The sequence below is a fragment of the Centrocercus urophasianus genome, unplaced genomic scaffold (assembly GCF_019232065.1).
Source record: "Centrocercus urophasianus isolate 14NV4802_14NV808 unplaced genomic scaffold, USGS_Curo_1.0 seq_18, whole genome shotgun sequence".
Taxonomy (NCBI): domain Eukaryota; kingdom Metazoa; phylum Chordata; class Aves; order Galliformes; family Phasianidae; genus Centrocercus; species Centrocercus urophasianus.
In genome coordinates, this window is record NW_024884733.1 from 27,714,751 (window position 1) to 27,729,193 (window position 14,443).

The 14,443-nt window shown below is 44.1% G+C and overlaps 2 protein-coding genes across 3 annotated transcripts in view; both read left to right on the top strand.

The window, feature by feature from the left end:
* DNAJC6 (DnaJ heat shock protein family (Hsp40) member C6) overlaps window positions 1–7,131 on the top strand; it is a 39,433-nt gene extending 32,302 nt beyond the window's left edge. For both annotated transcript variants that reach the window (XM_042819977.1, XM_042819976.1), the window contains exons 15-19: window positions 331–465; window positions 2,023–2,280; window positions 2,628–2,773; window positions 4,318–4,494; window positions 4,881–7,131. In XM_042819977.1, the coding sequence (XP_042675911.1) occupies window positions 331–465; window positions 2,023–2,280; window positions 2,628–2,773; window positions 4,318–4,494; window positions 4,881–4,982 (818 nt within the window). In that variant the 3' untranslated portion in view covers window positions 4,983–7,131. The remainder of the gene's footprint in view (window positions 1–330; window positions 466–2,022; window positions 2,281–2,627; window positions 2,774–4,317; window positions 4,495–4,880) is intronic.
* Window positions 7,132–8,210: 1,079 nt separating this feature from the next.
* On the top strand, window positions 8,211–13,960 carry LEPROT. The gene is made up of 4 exons (XM_042820138.1): window positions 8,211–8,308; window positions 8,494–8,569; window positions 9,361–9,547; window positions 10,742–13,960. The coding sequence occupies exons 1-4, from the start codon at window positions 8,293–8,295 to the stop codon at window positions 10,856–10,858; spliced, it is 396 nt and encodes a 131-aa protein (XP_042676072.1). The 5' UTR covers window positions 8,211–8,292; the 3' UTR covers window positions 10,859–13,960.
* The last annotated feature ends 483 nt before the right edge of the window (window positions 13,961–14,443 follow it).

Genomic DNA, 14,443 nt, shown 5'->3' on the forward strand with positions numbered 1-14,443 from the left:
TTCCTTCTACTCTTGGGAGGGTATGTGTGTCCTACCAAAATTTGCTTCCTGAAGGCTTCCAGTTCTTAAAATATATCCATTTATCATAATTACTCTGTTGCTGCAGACAGTCTGGGGAATGTTCTTGTTGCTGAGCCTAATTGTGAGTGGGAGTGCAAGTAGTCTGGGCCAACGCTGAATTCAGACTGCTTAGGAGCCTGACAATAATACACTTAATTTTAACATCAGTTGTAACATTATGTAACCAAACCTTGGGTAAGAGCTGCTCAACTAAAATAAGAATAAAAATGCAGCTATTTTTTCTTTTTTTTCCCCCTTCTTATCTTTAAGGTGGCTTAGGTATGGGAAGTAAGTCGGCTGCCACCAGTCCTACAGGATCCCTCCACAGCACTCCCACTCACCAGCCTAAACCCCAAACACTGGATCCATTTGCTGACCTGGGGACTCTTGGAGCAAGTTTAGCAGGTTTGCATCCCCTACAAAATAAAGAAGTAACCAGCTACCCCTGGTTTAGATAGGATGAACAACCTGATATGTGACAGAGCGCTATGGGCTCTCTCAGCCTAGCTGCATGCCACTTTCAAGCATTCCCTCCTGCTTGATTCTCTGTAAATTTTCACAGACCTGTGCTTTTACTGATCTTCCATTAAAAAAACCCAACAACTGTGCATGCCAGCAGCAATTTGGACCTTGTAGACTGTGTGGATCGCAAAGTGAAACCTCCGTCTCATCTGCATCAACTGTTTCTGGCTGCTGTGTTTAAGTCCAACTGCAGAACGGTTGCTGCAGACCTTGGAGCTGTGCCTGGGAACAGGCTCTGGCTCTTGATAGCTGTGGGGGTCCCTAAGGAATTGTTTCATCCTTCGAGATTTGGCCCACTTTCCTCCTTTGTGAGGAAACCTGTGGTTCCTCACTGATCTGCCTCCAATTTGCTGTACTGTTGGAAGGTGGTATCTGAACCCATTTTCATTTGCACCTGGCTATGAAGGACTGTTTGCTTGGCTCTCAGACGTGCGTTTTCTCCTTGTTCTATCTCAGAACTGTCAGCAAACCCTCAGTCCCACAGCAGTCCTGACAAATGGCTTAAGTTTTCCTTAAAAGCCAGCATGTCAGCTCCTCTGACTGGTAAATAGATTTTTCTTCCCTTTGTCACTGCCCTCAGCTCTTTGCGAGCCGTTGTGGTTTTATCTGATGTTTGTTTTCTCCTTTGCGTCAGTACCAGCATGGTTCTGGAGTTAGGTTTCCCAGTTCCCTCTGCTGGATCACTGGCTGCTCTGCAGGAGCAAAATAAAAGGAATGCCAAGACTCATGTCAGAGCCATCGATGTGCTTTTAAAGTGTGGATTCTGCAGCACAGCTACGGAGTTCAAAAACAAACGATTTGGCATCCACAGGATATTTAACCACATTGCTGTTGTTCTTCACTAAATCAATAGCACTTGACCCACTTTCTGTGATATGTTTCAGAGCTCGAAGTTGAGTGTGGGCATTAATCTCAATAAAACATTAATGCTGAATACCACCCAGCACAAACTGTGTCTGAGGACCATCCTCTGGAGTAAGAAGGTGCTGAAACACGTGACTCTGTGGGATAATACCACCTCAGCAAAGCATAACGAGGAACCATTTCAACATGTGCCGGCTTGATAGTGCCACTCTAATGCAGAAGCTCTGATTAACAGAGTGGCAGAAGTTGGAAGTGTCCTCTGGATATTTCCCAATCCAACCCCACCTAAAGCAGGTTATGGCACATAGCTGTGGTTCCCAGCTAGCTGCACTTTGCTTTTCCCGCTTCATCCCACCAAACTGGTGCTCCAGAGGCAGGTGCTTGCTTTTATGCAGCTTGCAGAGCAGAGACAGGAAAGTTGAGGAGCTTTGCTTGATGTTGCAAAAGTAAGTTTGTGGCAAAGCTGAAAGTAGAAGCCAGCTCCTTGGAAGTTTTTGTTGAGATTCCCTGGCCAGAAGGTGAGTCGTTGCTCTGTTTGCTAACGCACACCATCACTCCTTTCCCCTCGCTGTGCAGGTGGCCCTTCGTTTGCCAGTAAGCCAACCACGCCGACGGGAATGGGTGGAGGATTCCCCCCCTCACCACAGAAGCCCTCTCCGCAGCCCATGGGCAGCAGCTGGCAGCAGGGAGCTGGCTATGGCTGGCAGCAGGCACAGCCCAAGGCCCAGCCAGGCATGCCCCATGCCTCACCCCAGAACAAGCCCAACTACAACGTGAGTTTCTCAGCAATGCCAGGAGCGCAGAATGAACGTGGAAAAGGACCAGCTAATGCTGGTAAGCATTTCAGAATTCAGCGTCTAAAAGGTTGGCTCTTCGTGATGTTGCTTTAATGCACCAAAGCAGGTTGGAGTCTGGTGAGCAAGTCGTGCTGGTGGTGTTCAAAGTTCAACACTGGTTCCCTGTTCTAGACTCTGAAGCATGCTGATATCTAGGAAATCCTGGATTGCAAATGGGATTTGATAATAATTCAAATGTAGCATTAACTTATACCTCTTCTGAGAGAGCCTGCACACTCATAATCAGTGGGAGATTGTTATAAGCGATGTGGGGAGTTGCTTGGGTAGGAAAGCAGTGTTAAATAAGTTTGTATTGTGAAAACAACTTATTCTTGTTTTTTTAAGATTCAAAACCTAAAGTGTCTGCAGATTTTGAAGATCTGTTATCTGGCCAAGGTTTTAATGCTCACAAGGACAAGAAGGGACCCAAAACAATAGCTGAGATGAGAAAAGAAGAAATGGCTAAGGAGATGGACCCTGAAAAACTGAAAGTAAGCAACGCTCTTGTTTATGCTTTACTGTCATTCAGTGTGTCTTTCGTTCTCATCATGCTGGATGCTCTTGAACACTCCCTGAAAGGCGGAGGTGGGCAGTAAGTCACTGGCCTTCCTGCCTGTGAGAGGCATCTGAGCAAATGGAAAGGCCATCTAGTGCCAGAAAGCTGTGCTCCTCTTCTAGTACACATCCTCCACAGCACTGCTGGATCCCCAGCACCACATGGTATCTCTCATGCTTGTTTTCCATAGACTAGGTGTCTAAACTTGATGGCATCATGCACTGCTGTGCTCCCCATTTGCATCCCAGTTAGGAATGAGTTAGTGTGACCTGAAAAACAAAGTCAGAGACTGCAGGTGTTGGAGAACACCTGGAAAAAATTCCACTAGGTCATCAAAATGAGAGATACCACTTGTGAAAAGAGCAGTTTGTTTCCTGAAAATATATCAGAAAACAACAACAGAACACCCTGTGTTCCAAAGTAGCTTCATACAAAGAAGCCAGATCAGAGCAGCAAACATCTCTTCCTGTCCTTCAGGCTAACCGAGGCTTTGACCAAATGAGGGACTTAGCCCCCAAAATGAGATTGTCTTGGGGCAGAAAGTGAGAGCTTCCTGCTGTTTGTTCACATTATGCATTTTCACACGTTTCCTGAAGACGTGAACGTCCTTTGGAATGCAATTAAAACTCCAAGGATGCATTTCTGTCCTAAACTAGAAAACAGCAGTGGCTTGCTCAGTGTCACTGTCGTGGCTGCTGGGGCGCCATGTCACTCCAGCTCTGGTGAGCAGGCACAGCTAATTGAACAAAACCTCTGTCTCATTAATCTTAGCTACTCTGGAATTCTCACATCTCTCCTGAATCAATTGCTGAACTACAGATATGTCTCAAAGGGAAGGAAGTGCTGTCCCACTTTACGTGAGGAATATTAAGCCACAAATTAAAACTGCAGCTGTGGGCTCAGATGGCCACCACTAAGGGGGACATCATCTAGGGAAGTAGGGTTACCTTCTGCTTTGCTTGGCTGCTAAATTACAAATAGGAAAAAAGGCTCATGGAGAGAATTGAGGCTTCTGATTTAAAGGTTAAAAGGATTTATATTGAAGCTAAGCTTCTGTATGAGTCTTTAGTGCATGTCTAGAGCTAAGGCTTCTAAAGATATGCCTCCGCAGCAGAGTTTCAGTCAGGATTATTTTTAGGTTTGCAATTAAGCCTGCTGAAGAGCCCACAGTTAATCATTTCATTTATCTTTGACTGTTCCATGTAATGGTTGTTCAAAGTGTTCTTAGGAGTGGCCCAACTCAGTATTTTTGGCAGTGTTTTTGGCTCTGGCTATCTTGGCTTTCAAGTGGTGATATAGAAATTAAAGACAAAGTACAGACTGACAAATATCTTTCACGAATATCTCCCAAAGGCTTTCTGTAGCTTGGAAAGAAATATGAGATGTTCCTTGGAGTCACTGCTATTCAAATACAGAAACCTTTTCCTCCTGGAATATCTAATGTAAGGCATAAATGGAGGTTCACGTTTTTCTCCTCAGATCCTGGAGTGGATTGAAGGAAAGGAGAGAAATATAAGAGCCCTGCTGTCCACAATGCATACCGTCCTATGGGCAGGGGAGACCAAGTGGAAACCTGTTAGCATGGCAGATCTTGTAACTCCAGAGCAAGTGAAGAAGGTCTACCGACGGGCAGTGCTTGTCGTTCACCCTGACAAGGTAAGGGCTTCCTAGATCAGAAATTGACACTGTTCTCAAAAATAAGGTTAATTATGAAATGTTAAATGTGATTGCTCAATGTATTGGTACAAACAAATGTGTAGAAGCATCCCAGCCTTGGTTAAAGCTTTTAGCCCTCTTGGGTCTGCATCTCTTTGCTCCGTCACTCTGTCAGCTCTAGGGAGCAAAAGGCTGAAGAGCCAGAAAACTGTTAAGCTGTTTACAAGGTCAGCAACCCTCAACAGTGTTTTTTTTCTCATCAAAGAATAAGTGAAAACCATTTGTGGAAAGTGAACGATATGTGTTTGAGAATCTGGCTGCACAGAGGTCTTCTGCTGGCAGTCTCCTTGACAGATGTGATACCCCTGTTTTTGTTTTTGTTCCAGGCTACTGGGCAGCCATACGAACAATATGCAAAGATGATATTTATGGAGCTAAATGATGCCTGGTCAGAATTTGAAAGCCAAGGACAGAAACCCTTGTATTAGGTACTTTCTCAGTCTCCACTACAGACCTGTGCTAGTGCTTGTATAGTCTCTTGTCACAAATGTCACAGATCAACCAAACTCTGGCTGGAAATTCAGAAGTTTCAGAAAACAAAGAGCCTAATACTTATCATGAAGAGCAAGAGAAAGGTTTCCTTATGCTTGTTTCAAGAATCCTGAGCTCAAAAGGAACTCTAGCCATCTGGCTTGTCATCTGAGAGCCACAGGGCTACAGTTCCTTGTACCTTTTTTTTTCCCCTTTGGATTCCAGTGGGGTGAGAGAGAAGACATTCTGGGAAAAGGTGGGATTGTTCTGTCTCTGACACAGCGTAGCCGGTGAATTTCCTACTTTGTGTGTGTGTGTGAAATGTGACATGGCAACACTTCACTTGAGTTCTGTAACTGGTGGTGAAGCCCAGACTTTGATGTATTTTCTTCCTAGGTTTGGATCAAACTTCATCAAATTTAAGTGCTCAGATGTGGTTTAGGCACACTTCTAACAGTCACCATTTGCTGCTTCGTTGCTCATAAAGCATAGTATGCCTGAGTAGAGATAAAGCTGAAGCCTGGGTAGATCTGTGTGGCAGCTTACTGCTGCTTTATGCATTAATACTGTACTTCACCTCACAGTCCAGCAGTGAAACGTGTGGAAAAAGTTCCTCAGCATCATGGAGTAAGTGACTTTAAAGCAAACAGCAAGTAAGGGATGTTAAACAGCACCTTGATGGCTTGTTAAACAGCAGTTCTGGGGGAATAGGGAGCTGGGGGGGAAGAGTGGTTCTACCTTAGTACAAGGGAAGAATGAGCATGTGCTGCATTTCCCATGAAGTTCTCATCAGTAGTTTGAATCCATCAAGCAGCAGACAATACCAGTAAGCTAAAACTCTACTGCAGATTCTTAGAAACTTCCTAGCCTATAGGTAACAGCTCTCCTCCTGAGGACTCAGAAGACTTTTTCCAGCCCACCTGCATCATCTCTATGCCTTTATCAGCTCCAGAGCACTTGGCAAAGGCTCCTGGCAAAACCCATTGCAACTTCACTTTTCAGACCACGGAGTACAAGCTGTCATGCAGACATCTGTGGGCCAGGTCTGATTTTTGAGGTAAATTGTGCAGATTAATTATCATAGAAGTTTATTATGGACCAAAGCAATAATATCGTAATGAAATGTCTTTGATGCTGAAGCATCTGTCCTAGTTCAAATCAAGTTATGCTCTTCACCCCAAACCTGACTTTCTCCTTTTGTAGAATCACTGAAGCTAGCAGTTTGTTTACCAACAATTGTATTTGAGCTTTGGAAGGCAGATGTATTGAGAGGATAAGCAGCAAATCATTTGTATTTGCTGCTTGAGGAACAGGTTGCCATCTGATGCGAGTCATTAAAGCTGGTGGTTTTTAAAGACAATCCACTTGTTGTTGCACTTAAATTTTCAAGTGGCAAAACTTTTACTGCAAAGACAGAGTGTCAAAGTACATTGCTTTCTGTATAAAAGTCATCCTTTTGTTGTATTGGTCCATTATTTACTACCATTACTTGAAAATGTGAAACCAACACATAGGTCTCCTTTTATATAAAAGACCTTAAGATAATAGTAACAAACTGGATGTTATTTATTAATGTTTTGATCCAGTATGTGCTTGTCTTATTTAAAGAGATAACTGGAATGTGAATCATGTTCCTGTGATTTGTTGGTTTATTGTTTCTCATTCACATTTGTAGATATTGTGACCTATGCCTATATAATGAAAAGGATCTCATTACTATAATGTACTTTTTTTTTTTAATAATGAAAACTATGTTAGCTTTGTATCAGGTTTGTCACGGCAAACAACTCTGGATACTCATACGTTCACAAAATGCAAATCCATCATTAAACTTTATCTACCCAAAAAAACCCTATCCCACTTAAACTTTGATTACTTCATCCCTAATGTTTTTATGGGTGCATGAAAGTATTAGGACGTATGTATATCAAAATAGTTAACTAAAAAAAAGAAAAAATTCTTGTCATATCTGGTAGTGACAGAGGTTATCAATGTTCAGGTTTACTGTTTGACTAAATTATTGTAATTTTTGTAAATACAGTATATACTCAATGAAATTGTGACTGGTCTAAAACATTTGTATATACATTAAAAAGCTGAAATGAACACTCACGTACGTTTTGTGCTTCTGAGGGGTGGGGGAAATCTGCCTTCTTGCTTTCAGCACAGGTCAGGGTGGTTTCTCCATAAACAACAGCGCTTCCCTTAGCACTGGGTGGAGACTCCTTTCTTCTGCACTGCCTGCTTATGTGACCCACACCTCTCTGTTCCTGTGGCTCGGGGCTGGCTGGGAGCGGGTGCAGCCATGCAGGTGACCAAGAACCACTTGCTTGAGACAAATGTCCTTGTTTCTAAAGCCTTGATTTTCCTCAGCAGCAAACAAGCTCAATGGAGAACCCAACTCCTCTTCCTGCAGGAGGTGGGAAGAACAGCTTGGGGTTTAACTCCGAGAGAAGCTCCAATGGGAAAAGCTGCAGTCCTTATGGCTTAAGAAAAATACCCCCAGTGAAGCACATAAAGTTACTCTTCTCTTTCTGCATTTTGGGTTGTTTTTGTTTTTGTTTTTTAAATCAAGCTATTTATTGTAGGTCCAAACGTGGCATTTGTTGGCAGTAGATTAAGTTGGTGCTCACGTTTTGTAGGCGTTTTTTTTTTCCAGACCGGCCGTGCAGTGAAAGGGGCCGTAGCTGAGGCAGGAGCTGCACGGAGGAAAACCCTGCGGGGATGTGGGTCCCAAAGGCTTTGCAAGGCTGTGGCTCTTGGGCCAAGGCTTTGCCTTCGTGTGGCGGAGCCCCAAAACCCTGAAGGTGTGTGCACCGTGTCGCGGCCCAGCAGAAACGAGGGAGAGATGAGCAGGCCGGGCCTGTTTTGGGGGGTTAAAAACGGCTTTTCAGGAGCAGCCTCCAAAGTGGTGGCGACTGATTGGAGCTGCATCGATCCGTACGTCTTAGACGCACACACAGCGCTCGTACACCGGCTTTACGGAGCCGCCCAGCGGGAGCAGCTCGCACCGCCCCGTCACCACAGCGACGGGAGCTCGCAGCTCAGCTGTTTCCCGCCTCCGCCTTAAAGGGCGCACCGGCTCCTCTCCGGAGTGAGGGTGAGGGAGTCGGGGAGTCGCCCCCGTCGCGGTGCGGTCCCTTTAAGGCACCCGATCACGTGCTCCGGCAGCGGGTGGGGCTAAGGGCCGGAAGTCTCGCGCCGCTAACTCAGCCATCGTTCGGGGCGCCGAGAAACGGAGCCGCTGCCACCCGGCCCGCCGGAAACATGGCGGGTATCAAAGGTACCGAGCGCTGCCGAGCTCCGCCGAGCTCTGCCCGGCGGCTCCGGGCTGCCGAGGGTCCCACCGGGCCGCTGCCGGCAGCCCTGAGCTGTTCCCTGCGTGCCGGCGGGCACGGCGGCCTGGTTGCGTTTCCCTTTCCCTCAGCGGGGCCGGTAAGCGCCTCACCGCCTGCCTTGTGTTTGCAGCTCTCGTAGGGCTGTCCTTCAGCGGAGCCATCGGCCTGACGTTCCTCATGCTGGGCTGCGCCCTGGAGTACTACGGGTGAGCGGACTGCGAGTGCCGGGCCTCCCTCCTGCCTGCTCAGGGAGCTGCCGCTTTCGTCAGCCGGGCGCCGGGCTCCGCTCGGTGCCTGCCTTCCAGCCGTTGTCCCGACGCTTTATTGTGGTTAAATGGCCCCTTTTCAGCTTGCACCCGTGTTCCGTAAAAATGGCTGAAATCAGTGCTGTGCTTCCTCGAGGTGACGCACGCCTGCTTGCTGAGCAGTCATTCTTAATCTTGTGCGATTCTTTTTGCTTTGTACCTGCTACAGCGCTGCGATGTTGCTTCTCAAAACTCAAAGCAGCCAGCTCGAGCTGTAGGTGACCCTGTTCCCTGAGAGGGTTGGATCAGGTGGCCTTTTGAGGTCCCTTCCAATTCAAACGATTCTGCAGTTCAGTGCAGGTGAAGCTGCATGGAGTGCTGGCACAGATGCGTGTGTCAGGGTGTGCCTTCAGAGCTGCCTTGTTTCCAGGCTGGGTTTCCTCTCGTTTGGAAAAAACTTTTGGTTCCAATCCTGCCCTTTATGTCTCTTCTTCCTGATGATTGTAGGTTTTGTGAGGTGATGGTGTGAGCTGAGTCAGGGAGGTGATGCTAAATGTGAAATATGTAATCTGGGTGTGGGGGAGAGCAGACCCTGCTCTGTGAGGCCATGGGAGCACCCTTCTGTTGAAAGCTTGGGCTTAAATCACTTCGTCTGCTTCTCAAACCACAGAGTAGGACTACTGTCGTTACTTTTCCTAACAAGGAAATTAATCTAAACTGATATATTTCTTTTTTTTTTTTTTCCCCATCAGTGTTTACTGGCCTATGTTTGTCTTAATATTTTACTTCATCTGCCCCATTCCCCACTTCATTGCCAGAAGAGTAAGTGATGACAGCGATGCAGCCAGCAGTGCCTGCAGGGAGCTGGCGTACTTCTTCACAACTGGAATTGTTGTTTCTGCTTTTGGCTTCCCCATCATCCTGGCGCGGGTCGAAGCGGTGAGTTCTCACAAGGAGGCACTTACTGAGTGTAGGCTTTAAGTGTGCTGGTGTTTCTTTCTGAGCCAGGTGAGCTGCTTTTGTTTGTAAATCCTCCCTTTACTTTCCTTGTGATTGTCGTGGATTCTGATTCTGGAAGCTTGCTTATGCTGCTTTTTGATCTAAATAAATGGCTTGAGTGACTTAAAAAGTTTGCTTCTAGTTTTGCTGTGGTCCAGTGCAAGATATGTTCTCTCCTCCTCCATCTCACACCCTTCTCTGTCATCAGCTCATGCAGTGCTTCTTGCACCATCTTTATTTTTATCTCAGAATGTCTGCTTTCTCCATTTAGGATGCTGGAAACTTGGTGACTGGAGTGTATTATCAGTTAACAGCAAAAGGCCAAACTTCCAGAACTGTCCTCCTGGTTTTCAAAGCATTTCCCAAGCTCATGCTTTGTCCCCTCAAATCTGAGGAAATTTCTGCTAGCTTCTTTTCTCTTTGCTTTCTGAACTGCTCTTCAGTGGTGAGATTTGTGTCACGTTCGTTTCCAAGGCAAAGAACTCCTTTGTCCTGTCTCCCAAACTGCCCAACGAGATGTTATTTCTTTTAGTTGTTTTTCCCCCTTTGGCCTTATTGTTTTGCTTTAAGCTTCATCTGCTTAGTTTTAATTTAATTTGTGATGCACAATTAACCCAACATCGAGCCTATTGTGGACCTGATAATAGGCAGAACCAGAAGTGACCACAAGAGGGAACTCGAATTCATGGCTGTGTCTTAAGAGTAAATGTTTTTTAGGGTACACTTAGTTGTGCAGGTAGATAGCTGCAGAAAGCTGTTTACCTTTAAGGCCAGGTACTGTTTTCTGTGCTTATTACTGGCATTTATTTGAAAACAATCTTTTATTTTTATACACAGTATTTAAAATAAAGCACTAATCTCAGTGGGCTTTTGTGATTTAGATCCGTTGTAGTGACCTGTATGGCAAGGTAATCATTTTGCTCTAAAATATAGAATTATTAGCCTGTCTGTTGAAGTCTTGCATTATATGAGTAGTTGCTAATTGAGTGATTAGTACTGTAAGTTGCAGTATTTATTGTTTGTCCTTTTTCTAATTGCTTTCTGTAGTATTTCATTTAGTTTATCTAATGCATATAAATAACTGGCCTGGATGAATGTTTAAGAACTGCTTTGTTTCGTTTCCTTGCATTTCAGATCAAATGGGGAGCCTGTGGTCTGGTGCTGGCTGGCAATGCAGTCATTTTCCTTACAATTCTAGGCTTTTTTCTTGTGTTTGGTAGAGGAGATGACTTTAGCTGGGAGCAGTGGTAGGACCTCGCTCTGATGCTGGTAATGTTTTCAGCCTATGTCACCATATGTGTGCTGTATGTGTGTCTGTGTGAATTCATTATTGCAGATGTGTGTGCATATGCATTATCACATCCTAATGTGCTTTTTTACAATGTGTCAGCCAAAGGGGAAAGATCCTTGTGACAGCTCTCTTAATGTATTCAGTGCAGGTTGGGATCTCCATTGCAAATCTGTCCACAAAGAAGTTTGCAAAAACATAAACTGATTTTACTTGTTTTTCAATATATGTGCATTAACTTCTGCTCTACTCGCTGATACATGAGATATCAATCAGCATGTCTACTTTTTTTCCAAAACCCATAAATTAAAGTAGATCAATATGAAGATTATCCTGCTTACTGTTGCTTACCTTGGTTGTCTTTCTGCTCTGATTAAGGATGAATGAGTACTTGCTTTCCACATGAGTAATTGTAATTGTTTCCTTTGATAACAAAAACAAACATAGCATATGCCAACTCTTATACCTGCTGAAAGAGAAAGAAAACCCTGGTTAAAAATTGATGGTGTTCACTTAGAATCTACATTCTTTCTTTTCCCTAAGACACGCCAGTTTTGTCACTCTTCAACTTAATGACTGTGGATGTATTTTGGGAATAGTCTTGTGCTTTAATGCTCAGAGTTGACATTACTTCTCTCATGAAGGCTCTCAGAGGAAGGAACTACTCTCAGGACACTTACAGTCACAATACAGCTCTGTATTACTGTGTGTGAAGTGCCTGAATTGCAAGGAAGTGAGCGTTCTGCTGGGCAGGACTTATCTCCTCTGTTCTCATTGCTTTGGTAACTTACTTATTCAAACTGCTACTTCTTGGCTGTAAGATTGTTACATTAAAACACTATATTTTTATGCTGGCATTATCCTAGTAAACATTCTCATAATCTCATTTATAAAAGTTAACTGTATTGCTGTTTTGACTTGCTGAAGCCTTTGATTTATGGAGGCACGTGATTTTATACAAACGCACTGTGGCACAACCCTAACTCTAGAGGACACTTCAGTAACCTGCAAGGGGCAAAGGAGGAGACGTGTTAGTTTGATTCTTACCTGGGGAAATTGACACAGAGATTCCTGTTCTGTGAAGAAACCAATTTCCTGTGAAGGATATGTTTTATTATGGAGAGCCCTTCGGAGTAGCAGGGGGCAGACACGTGTTTTATAGTCTGTGTTAGTTCATGGCTGACTGCTGTGACCCAGCCTGGCTGTGAGGGACTCCTGTAAGGAGGTGACAGAACCAACTCTGCAAGATGTGGCACTTTCCTGAGACAACACCTTCTGCCCACTAGGTTGTATGAGAGCACTTGCACTGTTGTCCAAACTCTCATTACCAGTGTAATGGTGTCCTATGGGTTGCTGTGCAGAGCAAAGGTTAAGAAATAAACATATGCTATGAGAGCACTCATACTCTGCCTTTTTTCCATGCTCAGGGCCCTGCTAAGAGGGTACAGAAGTCATTCTGTGGTGCAAGTAATGCAGTATCATTCAAATGTAGACCATCTTGGCAAATAATTCTAGTCTTTGATTAGGTAGAAAACTGTTAATTACGTAATTTAAACTTAAACTTCAGATGTGTGTAAGGTGAACACTTCAGTGTTGAGGAATGCTGAACGGTTGCAGCTGATCCTGAGGTGTGTCTGCAGTGTCAATCCTGCCAAAGCAGAGTTGATGTTACAGCACAGGTTTTCTTCTGGATGCTGGTGCTTCATTGCAGACACAGCAGGAATGTGCTTGTTAAGATGCTGGGTGTGAGCAGGTTGTCTGACTTCGAGGGAAATTTGCATATATGGCTGATTTGTAAAGTTCTGTTGTTCTAATTGGTAGCTGAAATATTTAGAGTAAACATAGTTTCTACAGAGGTCCTGCTTTGCTTTTTTTTTTTTTTTTTTTTTTTGGTGAAGAATTCACTTTTTCCCCTTTTTCTATGACATTTTTCAGTTAAGCTGATGAAGTAAAACATCAGTGATATACAACTGAAGTGCCTGATCCTGCACATATCTGAAGTCTTTGCTGAACATTCCATTTAACTCCAGCTGAAGCACTGTGTGCTTGCAGCATTAGGTTCTTGAACGTTTTCACTCCTCAGAGTTTGTGTACTGAAGTCTGCAATGGAAGTTTGTAAAGGTACCCAGTTACCACTGAAGTTTTGCTTTTGAGGCAGGTGGAGTAAAGAGAATAAGCTCACATCAATTTTTCTTTAATATAAATGATAGTCACTGTAGAATCTGTTCTCCATCTGTTAGTGAAGAGCACACGTGTGACAGAAAAGCATTGGGATCCTATTGGGATGCAGGCAGTAAACAAATGACAATCTAAAGTGAAAAGGAGGGCTGGAAATTTTGGTGTAGTGTTGAGGAGACGTTGCTCCTTGGAAAATCATTCCATTGCACTGTTTTGCTTTGGCTGTTGCTGTGGCAGGGAGATGCTGAAGGAAGAAAGTGAAGACTTCAGAAGCAGCTGTGTGCAGTAATACTTAATGTGAACTTCGTGCAGTTTTCACCATGGATGTTTTAAATTGTTTAACATTTAAGATCATATTTAATGGTGTTTAAGTAATGAAATTCTTCTTTGACCTCTTTAGAAGCAAATTTGCTTGAATGAGTTCAGCGTTTAAGAGGGTCAAAAAACCTCCTCAATGCACTTGGGTTTTTGTTTGCTTGTTTTTACCAAGAGCTTCATACATTCACACCAACCTGGTGCTCTGATGGCCAGTATTGGGCGTGCTGTCACTCTCTGTAGTGATTTACTGTGGTTTCTCTGAAGTTGTTTCCTTTATGGAATACCATATATCCAAAGTGCCTTAATTTCAACACTATGCTGATTTTATGAATGCATGTAACATGGATATACCATTTTCATAATCAACTGAAAAGCTGTTATTGCATTTTTATAAATCTGTCTTGCCAATTAATCACATTTTCTGTAAGTCACTATGCAGTGCAGTTTTTGTAACTTTTGTAAACACTATTCTTGCTTTTTTGTGTTCGCCAGGATCTTGAGATGAAGTATTAAAACATATCCTGCTTTTCTTCTGGAATTGTCTAATAAAACTGAGTAAACGTACCCGATGCTCGAGTATTTGTCTTTCTTAGATTTCAAGAGCTGACAAAAAATAAAACTCTCCTGTAAGAAGAGGAAGGACACAGGCACAGCATCTCCTGCCTTCACAATGGTACTGTGGCTGCCAGACACAGATGCTGCTCATGAGCTGTTCAGATGTCTCTTGGTGTTGGTGTTCCCTAACTGGTGAAATAGAGCTTTCAAGCAGATCCTGGAGCACTGTGGTGTTGGGGTCTATCTTGCCCCCAGATCCTCTTCATGTTTTTTTCTGGAGATGCATAGGAAGTGCCTTGTGGCCATTGGTTCTGCAGAGATTTTGGTACCTGGCTTCTGGGTCATCAGGATGGCTCATCCGTGAGATTAAAAGGCAGTGGGATGGGTTGCCAGGAGAGGCTGTGGAGTGCTGCGTTTTGGAGGTATTTAGAAACAGGATGCGGTCCTGAGCAACCAGCTCCTTACAACCAGCTCCTTACAACCAGCTCCTTACAACC

What these genes read in the sequence shown, in the direction of transcription:
- LEPROT (XM_042820138.1), top strand. An exon ending in TGCGCCCTGGAGTACTACGG is followed by an intron (nt 8,570 to 9,360) that starts GTGAGCGGACTG and finishes TTTCCCCATCAG; the next exon opens with TGTTTACTGGCCTATGTTTG. An exon ending in TCCTGGCGCGGGTCGAAGCG is followed by an intron (nt 9,548 to 10,741) that starts GTGAGTTCTCAC and finishes CTTGCATTTCAG; the next exon opens with ATCAAATGGGGAGCCTGTGG.